Source organism: Conger conger, chromosome 14, assembly GCF_963514075.1.
Source record: "Conger conger chromosome 14, fConCon1.1, whole genome shotgun sequence".
NCBI lineage: Eukaryota > Metazoa > Chordata > Actinopteri > Anguilliformes > Congridae > Conger > Conger conger.
The window spans coordinates 31,384,483-31,404,039 of NC_083773.1; the positions used below are offsets into that span (position 1 = coordinate 31,384,483).

Consider the following 19,557-nt stretch of genomic DNA (forward strand, 5'->3'; position numbering starts at 1 on the left):
CCTCCAGCTCCACGCCCTCTGGCATCAAATCACAGCTGCCATTTTCCCTGAACAAGAAGAGGAGCATCATGGGATTTGGAGTCCTCATACTTCAAAAAAGATTAATCAGGAACAGTGCGGCCCAGCCTCTTTATTGAGAGTGCGGAGCTGCTTCTTAGCCGCGGTGGCGGGAGCAGCTGGCCCAGAGCGCGTTAATAAGGCTTTCACATCGGCGCGCGTTCAGCTGCGAGGGAGCCCGCGGAGCCGGCGCTGTCTCCGCCGGACAACGTCACGCTGCCGACAAATCATCTGCGGCGCGACGAGGGGCTCCAGGACCGCGGGGCGGCCAAGGACAAGGCGAGGGATTGGCTCACGCTGGGCGACAGCTGGCGAAGGCCGTCTCCGCCACGCCGACGGTAACTGGGGGGCTATCAAATGAGGAGACGATGAGACCGCGGGATGAGGAAGGACGGCTGATCTGCGCAGAGGCCGGAGCGGCCGCTGACACGGGCGCTGACACGACCGCTCGCTCGGCTACGGGGTCCCGTCGAGGACAGAGGTGGGAGGGGAGACGTTCTCCTCTACATTTTCACTCGTTCAACGGGGGTACTTTATAGCCAGCTCAGAGGGACACGGGGTCCCGTCGAGGACAAAGGTGGGAGGGGAGACGTTCTCCTCTGCATTTTCACTCGTTCAACGGGGGTACTTTATAGCCAGCTCAGAGGGACACGACTGCACTGTCTCCAGCTGCACAATGACAAACGCCAGGTGCATTTCCCCTAATCTACAACAAAATTAGATGCCGGTAAGATTTAATTAAAAAAAGTCTTTAATTTAGATTGAGCAGCATGTGCCAAAAAGCTAAGGGTTGGTGTTCCACTACCGTAAGTGTCCCTTTTGCCTTTCCTCCTCACCCTCGCTCTATAAGTCTCTGCTCCTATCTCGACTGAGCAATCAAGTGTCTATGGAAGGATCAGATAAGCCAGCCTTGGGAGCTGAGCAGGACACCTTGTAACATGACTGGAGTCCATTTACCAGGGAGAGTGAGATTCCCCTGATAAGAATCGGGGAAATATTTAAATAAAACGCCAGGACTCCCAGGCTTAAGCCGAGCTGTCGGGAGCGAACGCGCGGCGCATTAAGAATACATAATGCATGCGCTGCCTGGAACGCGCCCCGCTTTCGAGAGCAATCCGTCCCTAATTCATGTAACACCTGATAGGCTGAATTTAAACTCGGCAAAACATACACAAAATAAAGAATGAGGCAGTGCTTAATCTCCAATTCCGGCGCAAACACTGAAATCAACAGAAAAGAAACAAAGTCTAGCACCTTGGTGGAACAGGCACTGCATAAACAGGTGAGGTCTCTATCCCCCTCTCTCACACAGACACTGACACAGACACAGACACAGACACAGACACACAGATAGTCAGACAGACACAGACACACAGATAGTCAGACAGAGACAGAGAGACAGAGACAGAGACAGAGACAGAGACAGAGACAGAGACACAGACACAGACACAGACACAGACACAGACACAGACACAGACACAGACACACAGAGACAGAGACAGAGACAGAGACAGAGACAGAGACAGAGACAGAGACAGAGACAGAGACAGAGACAGAGACACAGACACAGACACAGACACAGACACAGACACAGACACACATAAAAAGGAGGAAAGGCGAGGCAATAAAGGCCTTTTAAGCCTTTTCAGCCTCTCCAGAGAGCAAAAATAATCATTTACCAGCTTTCCTTTCCTCTGGCCAGGAAGGAGAACAATATTTGGAACATTAATTTGCATTAAATGGTGTGAGGTTTCAAAATAACATCCTTGCTAAATGCGGTCTTCCCGCCGGCAGACATTTTGGCTCAAACTCCCATTCGCTTTCATTTCTCAAGGTCTGTAGAGATGGAGGATGAACAGGAGTGTCAGGAAAACAATGCAGGGGAAGCCATGTTAATGGGCTTCGCAGTTTACCTTTGTTGGACTGAACTCTGAAGTGAATGGATAGGAACACAGTTTCCCTTAAAATCCTGGATTGAGAAGAACTGCTGCACAGTTTAAAACATATTGGTAACCTACAGGCGATTGCTTTGAAACTCTGTGCTTGGCTTTGCATTCACTGACTGACTGACTGACTAGCTGTACAGCTGGCTGAATGGCTATGTGACTCACTTGACTGACTAAAAGACTGTGTAATTGATTGACAGACCGATTGATATGGATAGACTGACTGACTTAAATATAAAGGTAAATTGAGAATATATTTAATTTGGTCCACAACGTTTTTACTTGCATTGAAATGTCAGAGTGCTTTGTTTACAACAAACACAATAATATCTTCATATTATTTGGGTGTATCCAAACCCAAATATCTGCTTTTGCCTTGCAAGCAGGGCAATGGAATATGTGTTTGAATGGAGACCAATAAAGAGAGAATCTTTTGTGATCATAATGCTAGCAGATGTTACAGTATACAAGATATCGTTGAGACTGAAGTCGCTTAGACTGATTTCAGAATTGCTTTCTTGTGTAATTGCACACATGATAGAGAATAGATATTATAGATAGATAATTACAGTTATGTAGCACGTTTTCTCGACACTCAAAGCTCTTACAGTGATAAGGCGGAAACTCGCCTCAACACCACCGATGTGCAGCACCCACTCGTCACGCACCAGCTGAGGTGGAGAGGGAGAGAACAATGTTTTTTGCCAATTGAATCAGGGGGTGATTAGGTAGCAGGTTGAAACAGCCAGGGTTGGGAATTTAGCCAGGACACTGGGGAACCCCCTACTCTTTGCGAAGAGTGTCATGGGATGACTCTAATGACCAGTGAGCCAGGGACCTCGGTTTAACACCTCAACCGAAAGATGGCGCCTCCTACAGCACAGTGTCCCCATCACTGCGCTGGGGCATTGGGGATAATTTGACCAGAGGGACAATCTCAGTGTATTATGGGGCAGAAGCCTAATAAATGCTATGTAAATGCTGTGCTCTTAAGTTAAAAATTGAGGCAAATTTGATTCAACACACAAACCATTTTTATTTTTTATTTTTTTTTGAGCACAACATTTTTCCCCTGAATAGTCGATGCTTCTACTTCTGTGATCAGATTACAGGCATTGCTTTTAACTCGTCTTAATTATGATCAATCTCGCTGCACAACACAGGCTAATGAACAAATTTGATTGCATTTCATTCGAAATCTGTGCATATGTGATAATCGTGATTACTGACAATTAGCTCACATTGTTTGCTTTGCGGTGGGCCGTGTTGACCGAGCGGGACCTGTTCTCTGTAAATGGAATGTTCCGGTTGTTCATGAGCACACAGTGCCGCTGAGGCGCCAGGAGGCGGGGAACGACCGCCGTTTCCAAGCGGCGGATTTCTCACAAGTTCCAAGCGCAGGCTGGTGAAAGAAAATGCTATTTTCTAACGCTCCAAAAACAGAGCAGGAAAAAAAAGCTGCCTCTCACGCGCCGCGAAAGGAGCCGCGGACTGATTTACACGGCTCGCATTCTCTACGCACGATCCAATTAAACAGCTGCTCTTTAAATCCGCAAAATAAAGTGTGCGCTTCTGAAACCGGAAGCAAGTGAGAGATACTCTTCATTTACCACGCTCTATATTCTGAGCCCAGGTTTTTTTTGTTTCCTTTAATCAATCAGAAGACACAATTTATTCAAGGAAGGAAGTCAGGATGCCTTATAAATGTTTAAAACCCGCAGGCAAACAACACACCGATCAACACTTCAGGTAGGTCCGTCAAGCCTTGACGGTGGCAGATTAAAACTCACACACACACTCACAACACATACACACATACACACACACATCACAGACACAGACACAGACACACACACTCACACCACATACACACACACACACACACACACACACACAGACACAGACACAGACACACACACACACACTCACAACACAGACACACACACACACACTCACACTCACACAGACACACACACACACACACACACACACACACATCACAGACACAGACACACACACTCACACTCACACACATATACACATACACATACACACACATACACCACAGACATACACATACACACACACACCAGAGACACCACAGAGACACACGCAGACATACACACAGACATACACACACACACACACACACACCACAGACATACACATACACAGAGACACCACAGAGACACACGCAGACACACATAACACACACAGACACACACAGACACACAGACACACAGACACACAGACACACCCCCCCCCACACACACACGCACGCACGCACGCACGCACGCACGCACGCACGCACGCACAAACACGTGAGCCCAGCTCCTGGAACACTTAGGGGCCACAGACGGGAGAACACACAACACGGTCTGCTGCGTGCCCTCCTCCCGGATCTCCCGGCGTTCCACTCCAATAGCATTCCTGACATTTCCCTGCTCTGACGGCCATCGCCTCTGCCTCAGAGATGGGGGAGATATACCCGGGTAAGGGCTGATCCTGAGCAGGCCTGGTCCTACACTCTGAGCTTTAAAAGGCCACTGCTGATGCTTCCCTCGTAAAGATTAACTCAGCCAATCAGCTCAGGACATAATCTTGTTGTGAGCAAGTGGGGTAAATTAAAGTGTATAAATAAATGTAGATAGTCATTTTATTAGGTAGACCTGTACACCAGTTGTTAATGGAAATATTTCATCAGTCAATCATGTGGCAGCAGCTAAATGCATACAAGCATGAAGACATGGTCAAGAGGTTCAGCTGTTTTTCAGACCAAATGTAAGAATGGGGAAGAAATGTGATCTTTGACCGTGGAAAGACTGTTGGTGCCAGACAGGGTGGTTTGAGTATCTCAGAAACCGCTGAAACCGCTGAACTGGGAAATTCACGCACAACAGTCTCTAGAGTTAGCAGAGTGTTGTGAAAAATAAAATAAAAAAATCCAGTGAGCAGCAGTTCTGCAGACAGAAAGCCTTGTTAATGAGAGACATCAGAGGAGAATGGCCAGACTGGTCAAAGCTGACAGGAAGGTGACAGTAACGCAAATAACCACACATTACACCAGTGGTATGCAGAAGAGCATCTCTGAACACAAAATGCGTCAACCCTCTAAGTGGATAGGCTACAGCACTAGAAGTCTAAAAAATAGGTCTAATAAATATGTAATAAAGTGCTCACTGAGTCTATATATATATATATATATATATATATATATATATATATATATATACATACATATACACATAGATAAATACATACACACACATATATGTACAGACGTATGCATGCACGCAAACATAGGTGCTGCGTTTGATCAAAAAAAATAAAAAAATATATATATATATAGCTGTTGGAGCCAGCTGCCTCCTCCAAACTTAAGGTAAACAAAACGACACAATCACGGCTGCTGCTAAAATTAGAGAGAACGCGCTTTCAAAACAGTTGCACCCGGACTTGCCAGCCCTTCCTGTTGTGAATCCAACAATGTTCCTCAAAAGCCTGATATGAGCCAAGCAGGAATCTTCAGAGGCACCTGTCAGCCCGGCCGATGGTAATGGTGCGGGAGTGGATTCAGAGAAAATAAATTAAAAGCCCTCCCAATCTCCCATTCTCTTTCCCCCTCCCTTTTAATGTTATTTTTGGCAAATGTGTTTGGTGGAACAGCTGAAGCGTCTCATTAGGCAGCCAGGGGCCTCATCGACTGGCGAGAGCCGAATGTCGAGAAGCAAAAGAGAAACAACTTAATAAGCAACCGGCACCCAGAGGAGCCCCGGCACAAAATAAAAGGGACTTTGAACGTTGAAAGGGATTTTGAGTGTCCGCCCACTCCCCTGCCCAAAATAGTGGGGGGAGAGAGAGAGGGAGAGAGGGAGGGGGAGGGGAAGAGAGAGAGAGAGAAGGAGGGAGAGAGAGAGGGGGGGAGAGAGAGAGAGAGAGAGGGAGGGAGGAAGGGAGAGAGAGCTGGCAAAACCCAGTTAGAGGTGGCAGCTCAATAGATCTCAGCCTGCTGTAATTTAGAGGGTATAGGCTAAATAATGATTTGCGTTATCATATGTGCTCATTAATGTTGGAACCGGCATCTTTTTTCAGGTTATAAAATGTAAAAAAAAAAATCCGTACTTTATGTCCTTAAGACAGCCTAAGTGTGCTACTGGAAGGCTGAACCATTCATAAACAGGTGCCAGTTTCTTTGCTTAGCAGCAGTTAGGTTGCCAAGGTAACCGCTGAAAAAGTTTCTTCTTAAAAATCTTCAACCAAAATGAATGCATCACACAAACTTATATTGAGATACTTATGTTAACCTCCTGAACATTTTTAACAAGAGCAGCAGGATTCAGTGCTGCAAACTGTTAAGAGCAAAAAGTCATTAGACTTTCCTTTTCAAAAAGAATCCAAAACTCAGAAACACCACCATTTTAAGGTGAAAGCACATGAAAAAAAAACGATGCTGGGCGCATTTCTGAAAAGACCTGCGATGGGGAATCCATCAATCCCATCTACCCCCGCCCCCTTTTCCACCCCCAACAAAAATCTAGAGGTAAAATTCATCTTCAGCACCAGACATGAAAGCATCTAGAAATGAAGATTTAATCCACTCTGAATAATTAAAGGCAGAGATCAGTGACAGCCTCTGAACCTGAAGCGGAGACCCCGCCGTGAAGAAGACGGACACTGCCCTTCACGCGATACGGGTCCGGCGCGGAAGGCGCGAGACTTCGACGAGGTCCCGTTTGTCGTGAATCCTTTAATTTGTTGGTTCATTCGTTAAAAGTCTGGCCTTGTGGATTGAGCGCCCCTCTGTCTGGCGGGCTGTGGGGGTGAGGAGGGTCGTCGGGGACGGAGAGACCGAGGTTGAGCCTCCCCGCGGCGGGGAAGCACGCAGCGCTTAGCCCCCCGCTCATCCGGAGGCCCCGGGACGCCACAGCCCTGCAGTCAGCGGCCGTTTGGGCCGAGAAGCGGGAGAGAGATAGACAGCGGCTCTCACGAGCCACGCGGTGTCAGAGCCCAGAGCGGCGCGCCTCGTAAATCTGACACGACGGAACGGGCCGCCATGCGGGCAAAGCTTTTCGGTACAAAAACCCGCGACGCGAGGTCTACTGCGGCAATATGGACAGAGTGACTGCAACGTCGGCCACCGGCTTTCCCGGATCAGCGCTTTGAAGCCGCAGAAGTGCAGTTTTCTGGCTGCCATGTTGTCCAAACTGCAGACAGACTGTACAGTAGAGAAGAGTCGAGGTGTCCGGGAGTCCAGGTCATCCACAGGGCGTGTGAGATGCAGCCCCCGCGAGTGACGCACTGCGACTGGGTCTCTGATCGGCCCTCAAAATAGTAAAGTATTGTCCAAATGACACAACAACAACAACAAATCTGTACTTCAGATGAAAACTACAGCAACAGCAAAGTTCTTGCGGGGAAAAAAGCATTGGCTTTGACCTTATTGGTGCCATTGACTCTGAAAGATCAGTACTGGAGCGCACCACGCTTTTGGTAGAGAGCAATCTCTCTCAACACAACCAGGAAGTGGGCTTCAGAAATGAGGCCCAGTCTCAGCTGCTGTGTCATGACCTGACCAGACAGATGACAGAGACATTATTTAAAAATGGTAAAAGTCCCGGGGTTCAGACCAGGGAAGAGTGGAACACCGGGCCTATACCGCTCCACTAAAGGGGATCAAAACCCCAACCCCTGCGCCGCTGTTCAGAAGCGATGTTTGCTCTGAGGAGCGTTGGAGTGTGTGGCTGACGAGATGCAGCAGGGGGCGGTCAGGAGCGCACAAGGTGCCGTGCGGCTGTCCCGCCGCCCCGTCCCCCCCCTCCCCCCCACGTCCGGCCCAAACTCGCGAGGGAGGTCGGGAAAATAAGTTGCGTCACCGGCGAGAGTCCTCCCGGAGCGCCCTCCCGCCAGAACGCTTTCCTCCCTCCATCCGCCCACATCTGGAATCAATTAAGGCAACAGTGACAGATTTCAGTTTCTTCCTTAATAGAGGCTTAAAAAAACAGAATTATGAGGGTCCCCCAAGAAGAGCGATGGAGGGATGGAGGGATGGAGGGATGAAGGGAATGACAGGGAGACTGGCTCTCTTCCTCTCCCTCTCACTTCTCGACAGCACTCATATTTTATTTAAAAGCGCCCTTTTTTTTTCTCCTCCTTTCCTCCCCAGCCATCTCTCTCCCCTAATGAAAGACAGGACCGGAGAGGGAGAGAAGGTGCCGGCACTCTTTGTCCCTTTTTGATCCATCGTCTAATTAGCGTCAATAAGATCAATTCCATCCAGAAAGCGTTGTTTTATTATCTTTTAAAACAAAAGCGGCCATAATGGTTATGAATTGGGCCCAACTCCAGCAGTTCTCAGTTCTCTCCGGGCGGGGAACGGGGGGAGAGGGCGGTCATATGGTGCGGGTGGAACAGACAGCAGAGTAGGTGGAGGGAGATTCATGGGAGATTTGCACAGATGCAGGAGAGAGCTGCGCTGTGCTGCCTCCACGCCCGCCCGCCCGCCCGCCCGCCCCCCCCGCCCGCCCCTGGCTGTTTTACTGGTATGGATCCTGGTCCTCGTAGATAAGGCCCGTAGCGGTCTGGATCACAGGCAGTGCGTGGGGAGAGAGGCACTGGGTGATGCCAGTGGTGAAAAAAACAAAAAAAAACATCGAGCATTGAGTCTCACTGAAAGGCATTCACAGCACTAGCAGAAATATGGGCAATATTGTGTGCAGAGAGAAGATCCTTCCCTCCCAGGAAAGTGGGGCACTGTAGAAGTGGACTTTGGCCCGAGCACACTGACTGAGCACTTCTGTTACTGTCACATGTATTCATGTGGCTGGCCCCCGCGTACGCAGTGCAGGGGGAGTCTGCACGCTCAGGGGTGTGGTGGCATTGCGCTCGCCTGCGGATTTGAGCCTGTAACCTCCCCGATTACAGGATCGGTTCCCAGTCACCGCACCGCACCTCTGCTCCCCTCTTTTCCCACCCCCCTCCCCTCTTCCAAACGCAGCCAAGATGAAGTCAGAGCCAAAAAGTATTCCAGTAGATTCCCGCAGCAGGGTGTGACAGGGTGACTGGACCGCTCTCAGACTCAGGCTGCTGGTCTGTGCAGCAGGGTGAGGGTCTGTGCAGCAGGGTGAGGGTCTGTGCAGCAGGGTGAGGGTCTGTGCAGCAGGGTGAGGGTCTGTGCAGCAGGGTGAGGGTCTGTGCAGCAGGGTGCTGGTCTGTGCAGCAGGGTGAGGGTCTGTGCAGCAGGGTTCTGGTCTGTGCAGCAGGGTGCTGGTCTGTGCAGCAGGGTGCTGGTCTGTGCAGCAGGGTTCTGGTCTGTGCAGCAGGGTGCTGGTCTGTGCAGCAGGGTGCTGGTCTGTGCAGCAGGGTGCTGGTCTGTGCAGCAGGGTGCTGGTCTGTGCAGCAGGGTTCTGGTCTGTGCAGCAGGGTGCTGGTCTGTGCAGCAGGGTGCTGGTCTGTGCAGCAGGGTTCTGGTCTGTGCAGCAGGGTGCTGGTCTGTGCAGCAGGGTGAGGGTCTGTGCAGCAGGGTGCTGGTCTGTGCAGCAGGGTGCTGGTCTGTGCAGCAGGGTGCTGGTCTGTGCAGCAGGGTACATGAATAACTACACAGAGAGCACTGCAGCCGTTCACAGAGCGAGAGAAAAATGTATTTATGTATTTATTTATTTCTCTTGATGGGTTTCTGAAGTGTGGCTTACTCAAGCAATTTTCTGCCTGGTCGGATTTAATGTGCTTCTTTGTTTATTGTCTGTCAGGAGGATGTTGATTTATACATATTTGATTTGCAAATGTTACCCATTACATTGCGAGACTTAATATTTTTGTTTTTCTGTGAATATAATTTTTGGTTTCTCTTTAATTAGTAATTGCTGGCTTTCCTTCTGAAAAAAAAAACAAAAAAATTCAGTCTTTCTGGATAGCTGTGATTATGAATTAGCGGCATTTGGAGAGATACTGAAGAATCGCTGTTTATACTGGACATGTGGTTGTCATGGTTACCCCCCCCCAAAAAAAAAAAAATACATCTAAGATTAACCACCATCTCATTCTTTATTTTGTGTGCGTTTTACCCTGTTTAAATTCAGCCTAGCGAGTGTTACTTGAAGGGAGGAGAGAGAGAGAGAGAGAGAGAGACTGAGAGGGAGGCAGAGGGAGAGGCAGAGAGGGAGAGAGGGAAAGAGAGAAAGAGACAGAGGGAGAGAGGGCGAGGGAGAGACAGAGAGAGAGAGGGTGAGGGAGAGAGAGGGTGAGGGAGAGACAGAGAGAGAGACAGAGGGAGAGAGGGCGAGGGAGAGAGAGAGAAAGAGAAGGAGAGATAGAGAGACAGAACTTGCAGCACCTTGGGCTCTCACCCAGTCCAGTACTGTATCAGTTTGCATTCTGACCACAAATGACAACCGGGGAAGCGGCCAATCGAGCTCAATCCTCTCTCTCCACCGCCGCGAGCAGGACGCCGCTGTCAGCAGGCCAAACCCCGGCCCCCGGGCCCGCCGCAGAGAGAGGAGAGCGAGGAGCAGCCCGCAGTCCATCTCGCACGTGAAAAAAAGGACTCAAACTGATGACTGATTAATGGAGGACTGTTCCGGAAGACTGGCCGGATGACAGATGGGATGACTAACCCCGCTGCTCGGGTGAAAGGGGACGGGGTGAAAAAAGAGAGAGAGAGAGAGAGAAAAATGCGGAAAACCAGCCGCGGGCCCAATAAGACCGTCGGAGAGATGTCGGAGAGATGTCGGGGCTGAGCGGATCCCCACGGCTGAGCTGGCAAAAGGGGCCGGAGCAAACGGAATACACAGCAAGGTACGCCGTGACAAACGAGCCAAAGCGCAGGACCACCGCGGAGCCCTGACAAACTCACTCAGCGCACGCGTGGCGGCCGCTCCTCCGGCACCGGGGAGCGGGGCGCGGTCCTGCCGCGGAGCCCGGGGCGAGGCGCTGGGGGCTTCCGGAGACTTCCGCGAACTCGAACGCCTCGTCAACGGCAGACGCGGCGCGGCCCGATTCGTCACGGAGCCGTTTACGCTCTTCCAGAACGTACACCCGAGATCATAGATATTTGGACACTTTCCACAATTATAACTGGAGGTTTCACATTGACGCAGTTCCAGCATGACTACAGCATGTGTTTAAGCATTTCTGGCACTCCCACAGGAGATGCCGAACATAGACGCACCCAGGGATTTCCACCATTTTCTGGCTGAGGGACCTCCGTTGAGATTACTTACTGTTTGAGGAGCAAAGGAAGGTGCAGTATAACTCGTGCCAGGCCTACACGCCCTGGAAGAGGTGTTTCCAGGCTTTAAAGAGAGAACCTGCCCTTCCTGAAAGCCCAATAAACAGGAGTGAATGCATCCGTTTTTTAAAGGCCATATTGCCCTGATAACAGAGTCCCTCGGCAGGTCTGCAGATTTACATACTAAATTTTAAAAATGATTGTTGCAAATGCGTTTAGTACTGGGTAGAGTAAAGGCTGGTTTGGGGCAGGGAGGAGGGGACCGCCGGCTGATAAACAGCTCCCCCCAGTAACCGTTTCCCACTTGGTATTCTGCTGCAGGCCCGGCGAGAGCGGGAGATGTGATTGATATTAGTTTTTATGCTAATGTAGCATTTGGATATGTAGAACAAGATACAATTTGCATAGTCATTCACCCTTCCCCGTTTATAAATGCATAAATCCCAGGGTTTTTTTAAACAGCAGCCTCCGGTGGCTCTCCCAGAACTCTCTAAGACACAATGCGCCACAGGCCGCACAAAAGACCCAACTGGGGCAGGAATCAACTGGGGTGTGTGTGTGTGTGTGTGTGTGTGTGTGTGAGTGAGTGGGTAAGTCTGTGTGTGTTTGTGTGTGTGTGTGTGTGAGTGTGTGTGTGTGTGTGTGTGTGTGTGTGCCTGGGTGCGTGTGTATGTGTGTGTGTGTGTGTATGTGTGTGTGTGTGTGTGTGTGTGTGTGTGTGTGTGTGTGTGTGTGGGTGTGGGTGTCTGTGGGGGTGTGTGCAAGTGTGAGTGTGTGTGTGAGTGTGTGTGTGTATGTCTGTGTCTGTGTGTATCTGTGTGTGCGTGTGTCTGCCTGTCAGTGTGTGTGTGGGGGTGTGTCTGCATGTGTGAGTGTGAGTGTGTGTGTGTGTTTGTGTGTGTGCATGTGCGCGCGTCAGTCAGACAGCGTATTTGCATGTCCATACGTGTTTGTGAGGTGCATGTGTGCGTGAGAAGGGGAGAGAGAGTTTGCGTGTGCATGTGTGTTTATGTAAAAGCAATTACAGTAAGAATGTGGGTACCCCTGGTCAAAAGGCCTTTTACAATTAATATCCAAGTGAACAGAAGCGAACCTGACTTGAAAACACATTTTAAAGCAAGATTGCTTTCCGTTTTAATTTTTTACAGTTTCAAACTAATAAAAAAAGGAAAAAGGTGTGTGTAAGCGCAGGTGTGAGACAGAAACATGTTCATTTATAGAAACAGAAGTTGAAGTTCAGAAGCAGACAGGAAGTTGAGCAGGAAGTCGGGGCACTGACCTCTGACACGTTGACCCGGCCCTCCTGGAAGGAGCAGTCGTTAGCGTTCTGAGTGCACATGTGACGGTACTTGCACCAATGGCAGGGGAAGGACCCGTTCACACAGGACAGGCAGCTGGGGGGGGAGAGAGAAAGAGTGAGACAGAGTGAGAGAGAGAGAGAGAGAATACGCAGCACACCACAAACAATGCAGAACCCGCTCTCAGCATGTTCCTTCCATCTATCCTCCCCTTTCCCCATCCGTCTCCCTCTGTCTCTCTCCGTCTCAGTTTTGACCTCTGCTCTTTGTCTCAGAAATCTTTCATCCTTTGAGAAAAAGGCCGTTCTCCATTAGAATTCAGATGGGGTGGTGTCGACAGGCAGGGCTGGGCAGAAATGACAGATGAATCAACGGATCAAACGCAGGTGGGTTCTCCCGGGAGAGGGAGAGATGGAGGGGATCTTTTCAGGGGCCCAGAGAGCAGAAGAGAAGGGAGCCCACGGGTCCCGCATTAACCCAGCTGACATGACATACACTCCGGTCTGCCCTCCGAAACAAGAGGCCTCCGACTGCGGCTATATGGCTCCCGTGCTAGTGCGCAAGAATGCATGTCTAAAGAGAGGCTCAGCACCAGATACATACCGAAACCAAAGACACAACACACACACACGCGCTCTCTCTCTAACACACACACACACACACACACACACACACACACACACACACACTCTCTCTCTCTCTAACACACACACACACACACACACACTCTCTCTCTCTAACACACACACACACACACGCTCCCTCTCTCTAACACACACACACACACACACACACACGCGCGCTCTCTCTCTAACACACACACACACACACACACACACACACACACACACACACACACACACACACACACACACACACACACACACATGCTCTTTCTCTAACACACACACACACACACACACATAAAATAAACAGTGACGCAACAACTGAAAACGCCGAACAGCTCGCCGGGGCGAAGTGAGTAAAACATCTATTTATAAAATCAAGGCCGTTCAGCCGGAATGCGAGGCTCCCTCTTCATTTCCTAAAATTAAACAATCCGGGCCCAAAAGACTGAAAGTAAAATCCATTTGGTTGAATTAGGCAAGTGATTCGTTCAATTAAGCTATTTAGCAATCATTCAGAGCCAATGCAGAACAGCATTTGGCCCTTGAGGGCCACACCTCCCCCCCCCTATTAAACACTCGCCCCACTTAATCCGTTCACTCACCGTGCGGGAGGAAACCCGCTCCAGATGCACAACTCGGGAGCGTTACTGCTCTCAAGGTAGCTGTAGGTTTTTAACTGCATTAGCCTCCAACTGGAGGCGCCACGCGGCGGAACAGCAGTGCGGCAGTGCTGAGCGCTCGGCACAGCAGCAGAAAGTGCAGTGGTAGGCTTGGCAGGCTGGCGGAAAAGCAATCAAGACGTGTACAGCGGAAACCCTGTGGCAGTAATTTTGTGCAAATTGGCGGTTGGGGTGGGTGTGTGCGGGGGGGGGGGGGGGGGGGGTGCGGTTAGAAAAGACGCTCTCAAACTTGACCGACGCCCTCGGTCCGTGACCTCACTCGCGGGGCGAGGGGGGGGGGACAGTAAAGCATTCAATCCCACGTTCGTCGCAGGGCGGGGGGGGAGGTGAATAAATCTGCGCTATTGTCAGCGGCCCGTCTCAACGCGGTCAATGGGAGTACAGGCAGGGGTCAGGGGTCAGGGGTCAGGGCTCGTCCCTGCTACCTCTTCCCGATTGTCCCAGAGCAGGGCAGGGAAAGCGTGAGACGGTACGACACCGAGAGAACACGCCAATGCCGCGGAAGGCCCCGCTCTAACCTTTCTCCGAGCGACGCAAAAAAACAAAAGCAGCCGTTTTACTCCCAACATAAACATCTGCCGACACAATGCAGGTTTTCATTGTGAAAAATAACGCAGGGGCCGTCGTCCGTTTCGACTCAAGTGCGATGAAAACCTTCCTCGACAAGATGCCCCGCTTTCTTGCTTATTCATCGAAATAGTGCGAGATATTTTTTCCCCCCGTAAATGAACAGCCTCTGGGCGTCTGGTCACTGATCCTTGAACAGAAGATTCAGGCGGCAAGTACCACACACCGAGCAGGCCCCGGCTCATGAAGAGCACACCCACAAAGCCTCGCGAGCGTCCTCGTCTTTATTTAAACATTTCTTCTTACAATTCGAGGCTCCCTGCAGGACTTGGCAAGTGCTCACACCAAGCGGAGCTCGCTCTCTCTGAATTTGTAAGCCTAAATTCTCCATATGTCCAACCAGCCATATCTGGGTTTGTCAGAGAACCACGCCACCTGCCCTGTGCTTAACCTTACTGGCGGGACGGGGGGAGAGTCCTGTCGAGACGGAAATGTGCTGTGGCTGAAAATACAGCGCGTGAGTCAAGCGCGAACGAGTATAAACGTTTCTCTAACACCCAGCTGCAAATTACACCCTCCGACACCCCTCCGCGTTAACAAAGGGAGACCCACTGGTGCGATTGTGCCTCAAATCTCCCATCCAATGCGGGGACCCCCCCCCCCCCTGGCTTCCGCAGGGCGGAATGCCGACGTGGGGGTCTGGCTGCGTGCGCCGTGCTCCCCCCCCCCCACCCAACGCACCCACCACCCCATAATGGGCCCTTTCATACCCCTGAGGACGGCTTTAATTTAATCCTTTCATATTAAAATTGTGATTGTGCGCTGGGCGAGGCGCGAACCTCAGCCCGCCAGTGGCATTACCGCGGCACAAAGCGCCGGCGCTTCCGAATCGGCCGCCCCTCCCTCCCCCCCCCCCCCCTGCGCTCAGCTGGTTAAAAACCGCACTCTCCGCCCCGCTCAAACGGGCCCATTGTGGCCGCGCCGCCATTCCTCCCCGCTTTTCCCGCCCGGCCGTAATTTGGGGCCGGCGATTATGCATGCGCACGCTGGCACGTCGAGTGCGGGGTCGGGACCCCCCGAAGAGACGGCCCTTTATCGGCCCGGGCTTGGCACACACTGCCTGGCGCTGTGGACTGGCACGTGCTCCCGTTCTGGGGTCGCGCTGGGTGCAGTTCGGAGGGGAGGAGGGGGGGAGGGTTCATCCAGCTGCTGAACGGGCGGGTTCTGCGGCGTTGTCGACGGCGACGGGGGCGGTCGTGACCTGGCAGCCGCGATTAGAAAGCAATGTGCTGGGTGCGTGAAACGCCCCGTTCCCCCTGCCCCTCCAAACTCCCACAGTCCAGGAGAAAGGCTTTCTGCTTTGTTTCGGGGAACGCGGAGGGGGCTTTTAATGCTACTCTGCGCATTCCTCAACACCTCTGTCACATTCCTGCCTTTTGTCTCCGTGCTTCTGTAAATGCTCTCTGAGCCCCCTCCTGTACTGCTCCTCTCTCTGTTCCACACCAGTCACCAGTGGGGAATGGCAATATGAGAGCTGCAGTGCACCGGTTCAACAGATTATTGACCCTTAAACATATTAAAGCTTTCAACAAATCTGGACCCACTCAACAGTAACAACATCCACTTCACCTGAACATGGGGAGCTGAATTCACTCATCAAACAGCGGTATATTAGGACAGAGCACACACACACACACACACGCACATACTAGCATACGAACACAAACACATGCATGCACGCACACTCATACATGCGCGTGCGCACACACACACACACACACACAGCACACACACAGACAGTGCGTGCAGAGACAGCACACACAGACACACATAAACACACAGTCACAGGGCACACACACACACACAGACACAGCGCACACACCCAGACACTGACAAATCTGAAAAGGGGGGGAAGCATGGAAATATTTAATTAAGCCATAATCATAGCTCCAAGTGATTTTCTGTTTCAATTTCTCCCTTATTCCCCCACCATAAATGGAACAGTACGATTGTTAATTAGATTAATGTTGCTATGCAAATTTATGCCATTTTAAAGTGTAGGGCAAGACATAATCAGCTGAATAAATAATCGGGGGAGGGGTGGGGGATGGGGAATATGTGGAGCAGAGCTTGGCTTTGTGTATATTAAGCCTCTTTCTTTCTTCTGATATGCTTTAAGGTTTATGGAGTCTCCCAGACAAACCTGCGCCCACTTCTAGGGTATCTAGGGTTACTGACAAGCCCTAAGGGAAAAATAAACACACAGTAGAACAACTCTAGCTGACCTGAACAACTGCCCTAAACATCGGCTCTGTCCAGATAGACTGCATATAGGAGTTGATATTAAACACTGCATACAGGAGAGTTGATATTAAACACTGCATAAGAGTTGATATTAAACACTGCATATATTGATATTAAGACACATGAACAGAGCAAAGACAATGGAATGTAACACTTAAAATGCGTTAGAATAATCGCGCTCTCCAACTGTAAACTGACTTTACAAACACATTATTCAAATAACAAATAGCAGGACCAGATTTATACACTCAGAGAGAACGCGTGAGATGTTGTTGCGTCTACGTGGACTAGAACATCCACCCTTTTTTAAACCACACTGGTTAAAAAGTCTTCATTATACAGTAATAATAGTCTTCAATAGGGATAAACAAAAACACAACACAGTGAGCACAGACGCACACGCGCGCACACGCGCACACGCGCACACGCGCACACGCACACACGCACACACGCACACACGCACACACGCACACACGCACACACGCACACACGCACACACGCACACACGCACACACGCACACAGACACACAGACACACAGACACACAGACACACACACACACACACACACACACACACACAGACAGACACACAGACAGACACACGCACACACGCACACACGCACACACGCACACACGCACACACGCACACACGCACACACGCACACACGCACACACGCACACACGCACACACGCACACACGCACACAGACACACAGACACAAAGACACACAGACACACACACACACAGACACAGACACAGACACACACACACACACAGACAGACACACACACAGACAGACACACACACAGACACACACACACACACACAGTGAGCGGTGCGGGGCACTCCGGGCCACGCGTTATAACTCACTGTAGTGAAATGAAGTTATCTTCATCTTGCTGAAGACGGCTCTGACATCGGAGCGGAGCACAGTAATTTAGAAAATGACATTAGGAGCCTGAGCTCATAGGACTAAAGCTCCCTCAGCGCAAAGTGGCTCAGACGCCTCACTTGTAGCTGATGAGACTCAGCATCTGCAGCAGCCAGATCCTATTTATGCGCATATACACAAGCACGGGCCTTACATTACACCCCCTGTTTATCACGTCTCTGAGCGCACTCCCCCGCCGGGGCCCCGGGCGAGAGCAGGCTCAGGGGCGACAGAGGCTCTCTTCGGGGGTGCGGGGGTTTTGGGACGGGCCGGCCCCGTGTCGTCAGCGAGAGAGCGGCACTGGAGGCGCAGGGGCGCGGGAGTGACCGGCGCAAAAAAAACGTTACATCACTTCCCCTCTGCCTTCCTGCCCACCCTCAGGCTGGTTTGGGGCTCCCATGAGACGCTGAGTTTCTCAGAAAGGAGGAGAGGGAGGGTGGAGGAGAGCTGAAGTCAGGTCAAATCAGACTCAAGTCAGACTCTGGATGGGTCTAAGAATGAAGAATCCAGTTCAAAGATGCACAGTCCATATTCAAGAAGCCAAAATTTGTATGGAGTATGTTTGTCCTATTATTCTGCTTCTGCCTAATTATACCACAATTATACATCAATTATATTGTCCATAAGCAGTGAATGTGGTGTCCGGTTTAGAAAGGATATGCAGAAAGGCGATGGAAATCCTAATCCACAGCCGGTTAGCATTCTGAGCTACATGCTACAGTTATTAGCAAAACCCAGAGCAGCTAAAAGCATTGTGCACACTGAGAGAGCAGTTTCCAGCCCTGGATACCTTAGAGTGAGAGAGAGAGAGAGAGAGAGAGAGAAAGGGATGGAGAGAGAGGGAGAGAGGGAGGGATGGAGAGAGAGAGAGAGAAGCCTGCTGCTGATACAGGAGCTACACTGGGCCTCCAGCACACAGCATTCATCATAAGGGCTAATGCTCTATTTATCAACACAGTGCAGGAGATGCAATCACAGCTCAGCGTTTACTGTATATACACCGCAGACATTAGGATATATGTCCGTGTCAGCCCGAAAGCAGCTTTTCCCCCGAACAGCTCACCGCACGGCACATCAAAGAAACCACATCACGGATATCCATTTGGACCCTCCCCAGTGGACAATTAATGCTATTGGCCACAGTCATGTGATCACCGGCTCCAGCAGACCACACCACCAAGAAGGGGATTGGCTATTTTCAGCGCTTGGGGCACTGTGGGGGCCAATCAGCAGCCGCCTCAGGTACAGAGAGCGGAGGCACCAGGACCTATCGCAGACCAGGCAGCCCACCACCTCAGCCATTAACACTTTTATAGTTCTTTAAAAAGTTACTGGAAATTACAGGCACTTGTAGAGTCCATAACAATGATTAAACAGAATTTTAGTGGGGTTCTGGTTTAATATGCGGCGAAGGTCAATTTCATGCACCATGTAGGAAACCCGGACTTAATCGCCCTTTAAACAGCTGTCCAAGTAAAAGAATATGAGATCGACCTGCAATAAAGATAGCTAAAATGGATGGTAATGCTATTCCCTTTCACTCAGAATATTAACGTATAAGCATTTCAGTTCAGTTCATCATTCCCTGTCCTACCCAGAATTCCTAGGACCAAATTAAGCTTCATTAGCACAGTCTTTCTCTATTTTTCCCCTCCTATATGCAGAGAATACATATGAAGAATGTGGCCTTATACATGCAGGTGAAATATAATGTATATGGATACCGAAGTAACCAGACATTTTTTATGATTACTTTTCCCTCTCAATCCTATATGCACTTTTAATTTGAATCCTGTGTCTAAGGTGGGGAGACAAAGTGGGGGAAGTTAAACTAAGGATGCCCTGCTGTCACTGCCATGAGGAAAAGACCAACACAGACCAAACGCCAAAGTAGGGCTTCACATGCGAGCCAATGAGGCAGG

General features: G+C 50.4%; 1 protein-coding gene across 1 annotated transcript in view; it reads right to left on the reverse strand.

Annotated features, from left to right (window-relative positions):
• The window catches only part of LOC133109603 (plexin-A1-like), a 226,696-nt gene that overhangs the window by 77,423 nt on the left and 129,716 nt on the right, over positions 1 to 19,557 (reverse strand). Inside the window, exon 9 of the mRNA XM_061218996.1 lies at positions 12,506 to 12,620. Within this exon, the coding sequence (XP_061074980.1) occupies positions 12,506 to 12,620 (115 nt within the window). The remainder of the gene's footprint in view (positions 1 to 12,505; positions 12,621 to 19,557) is intronic.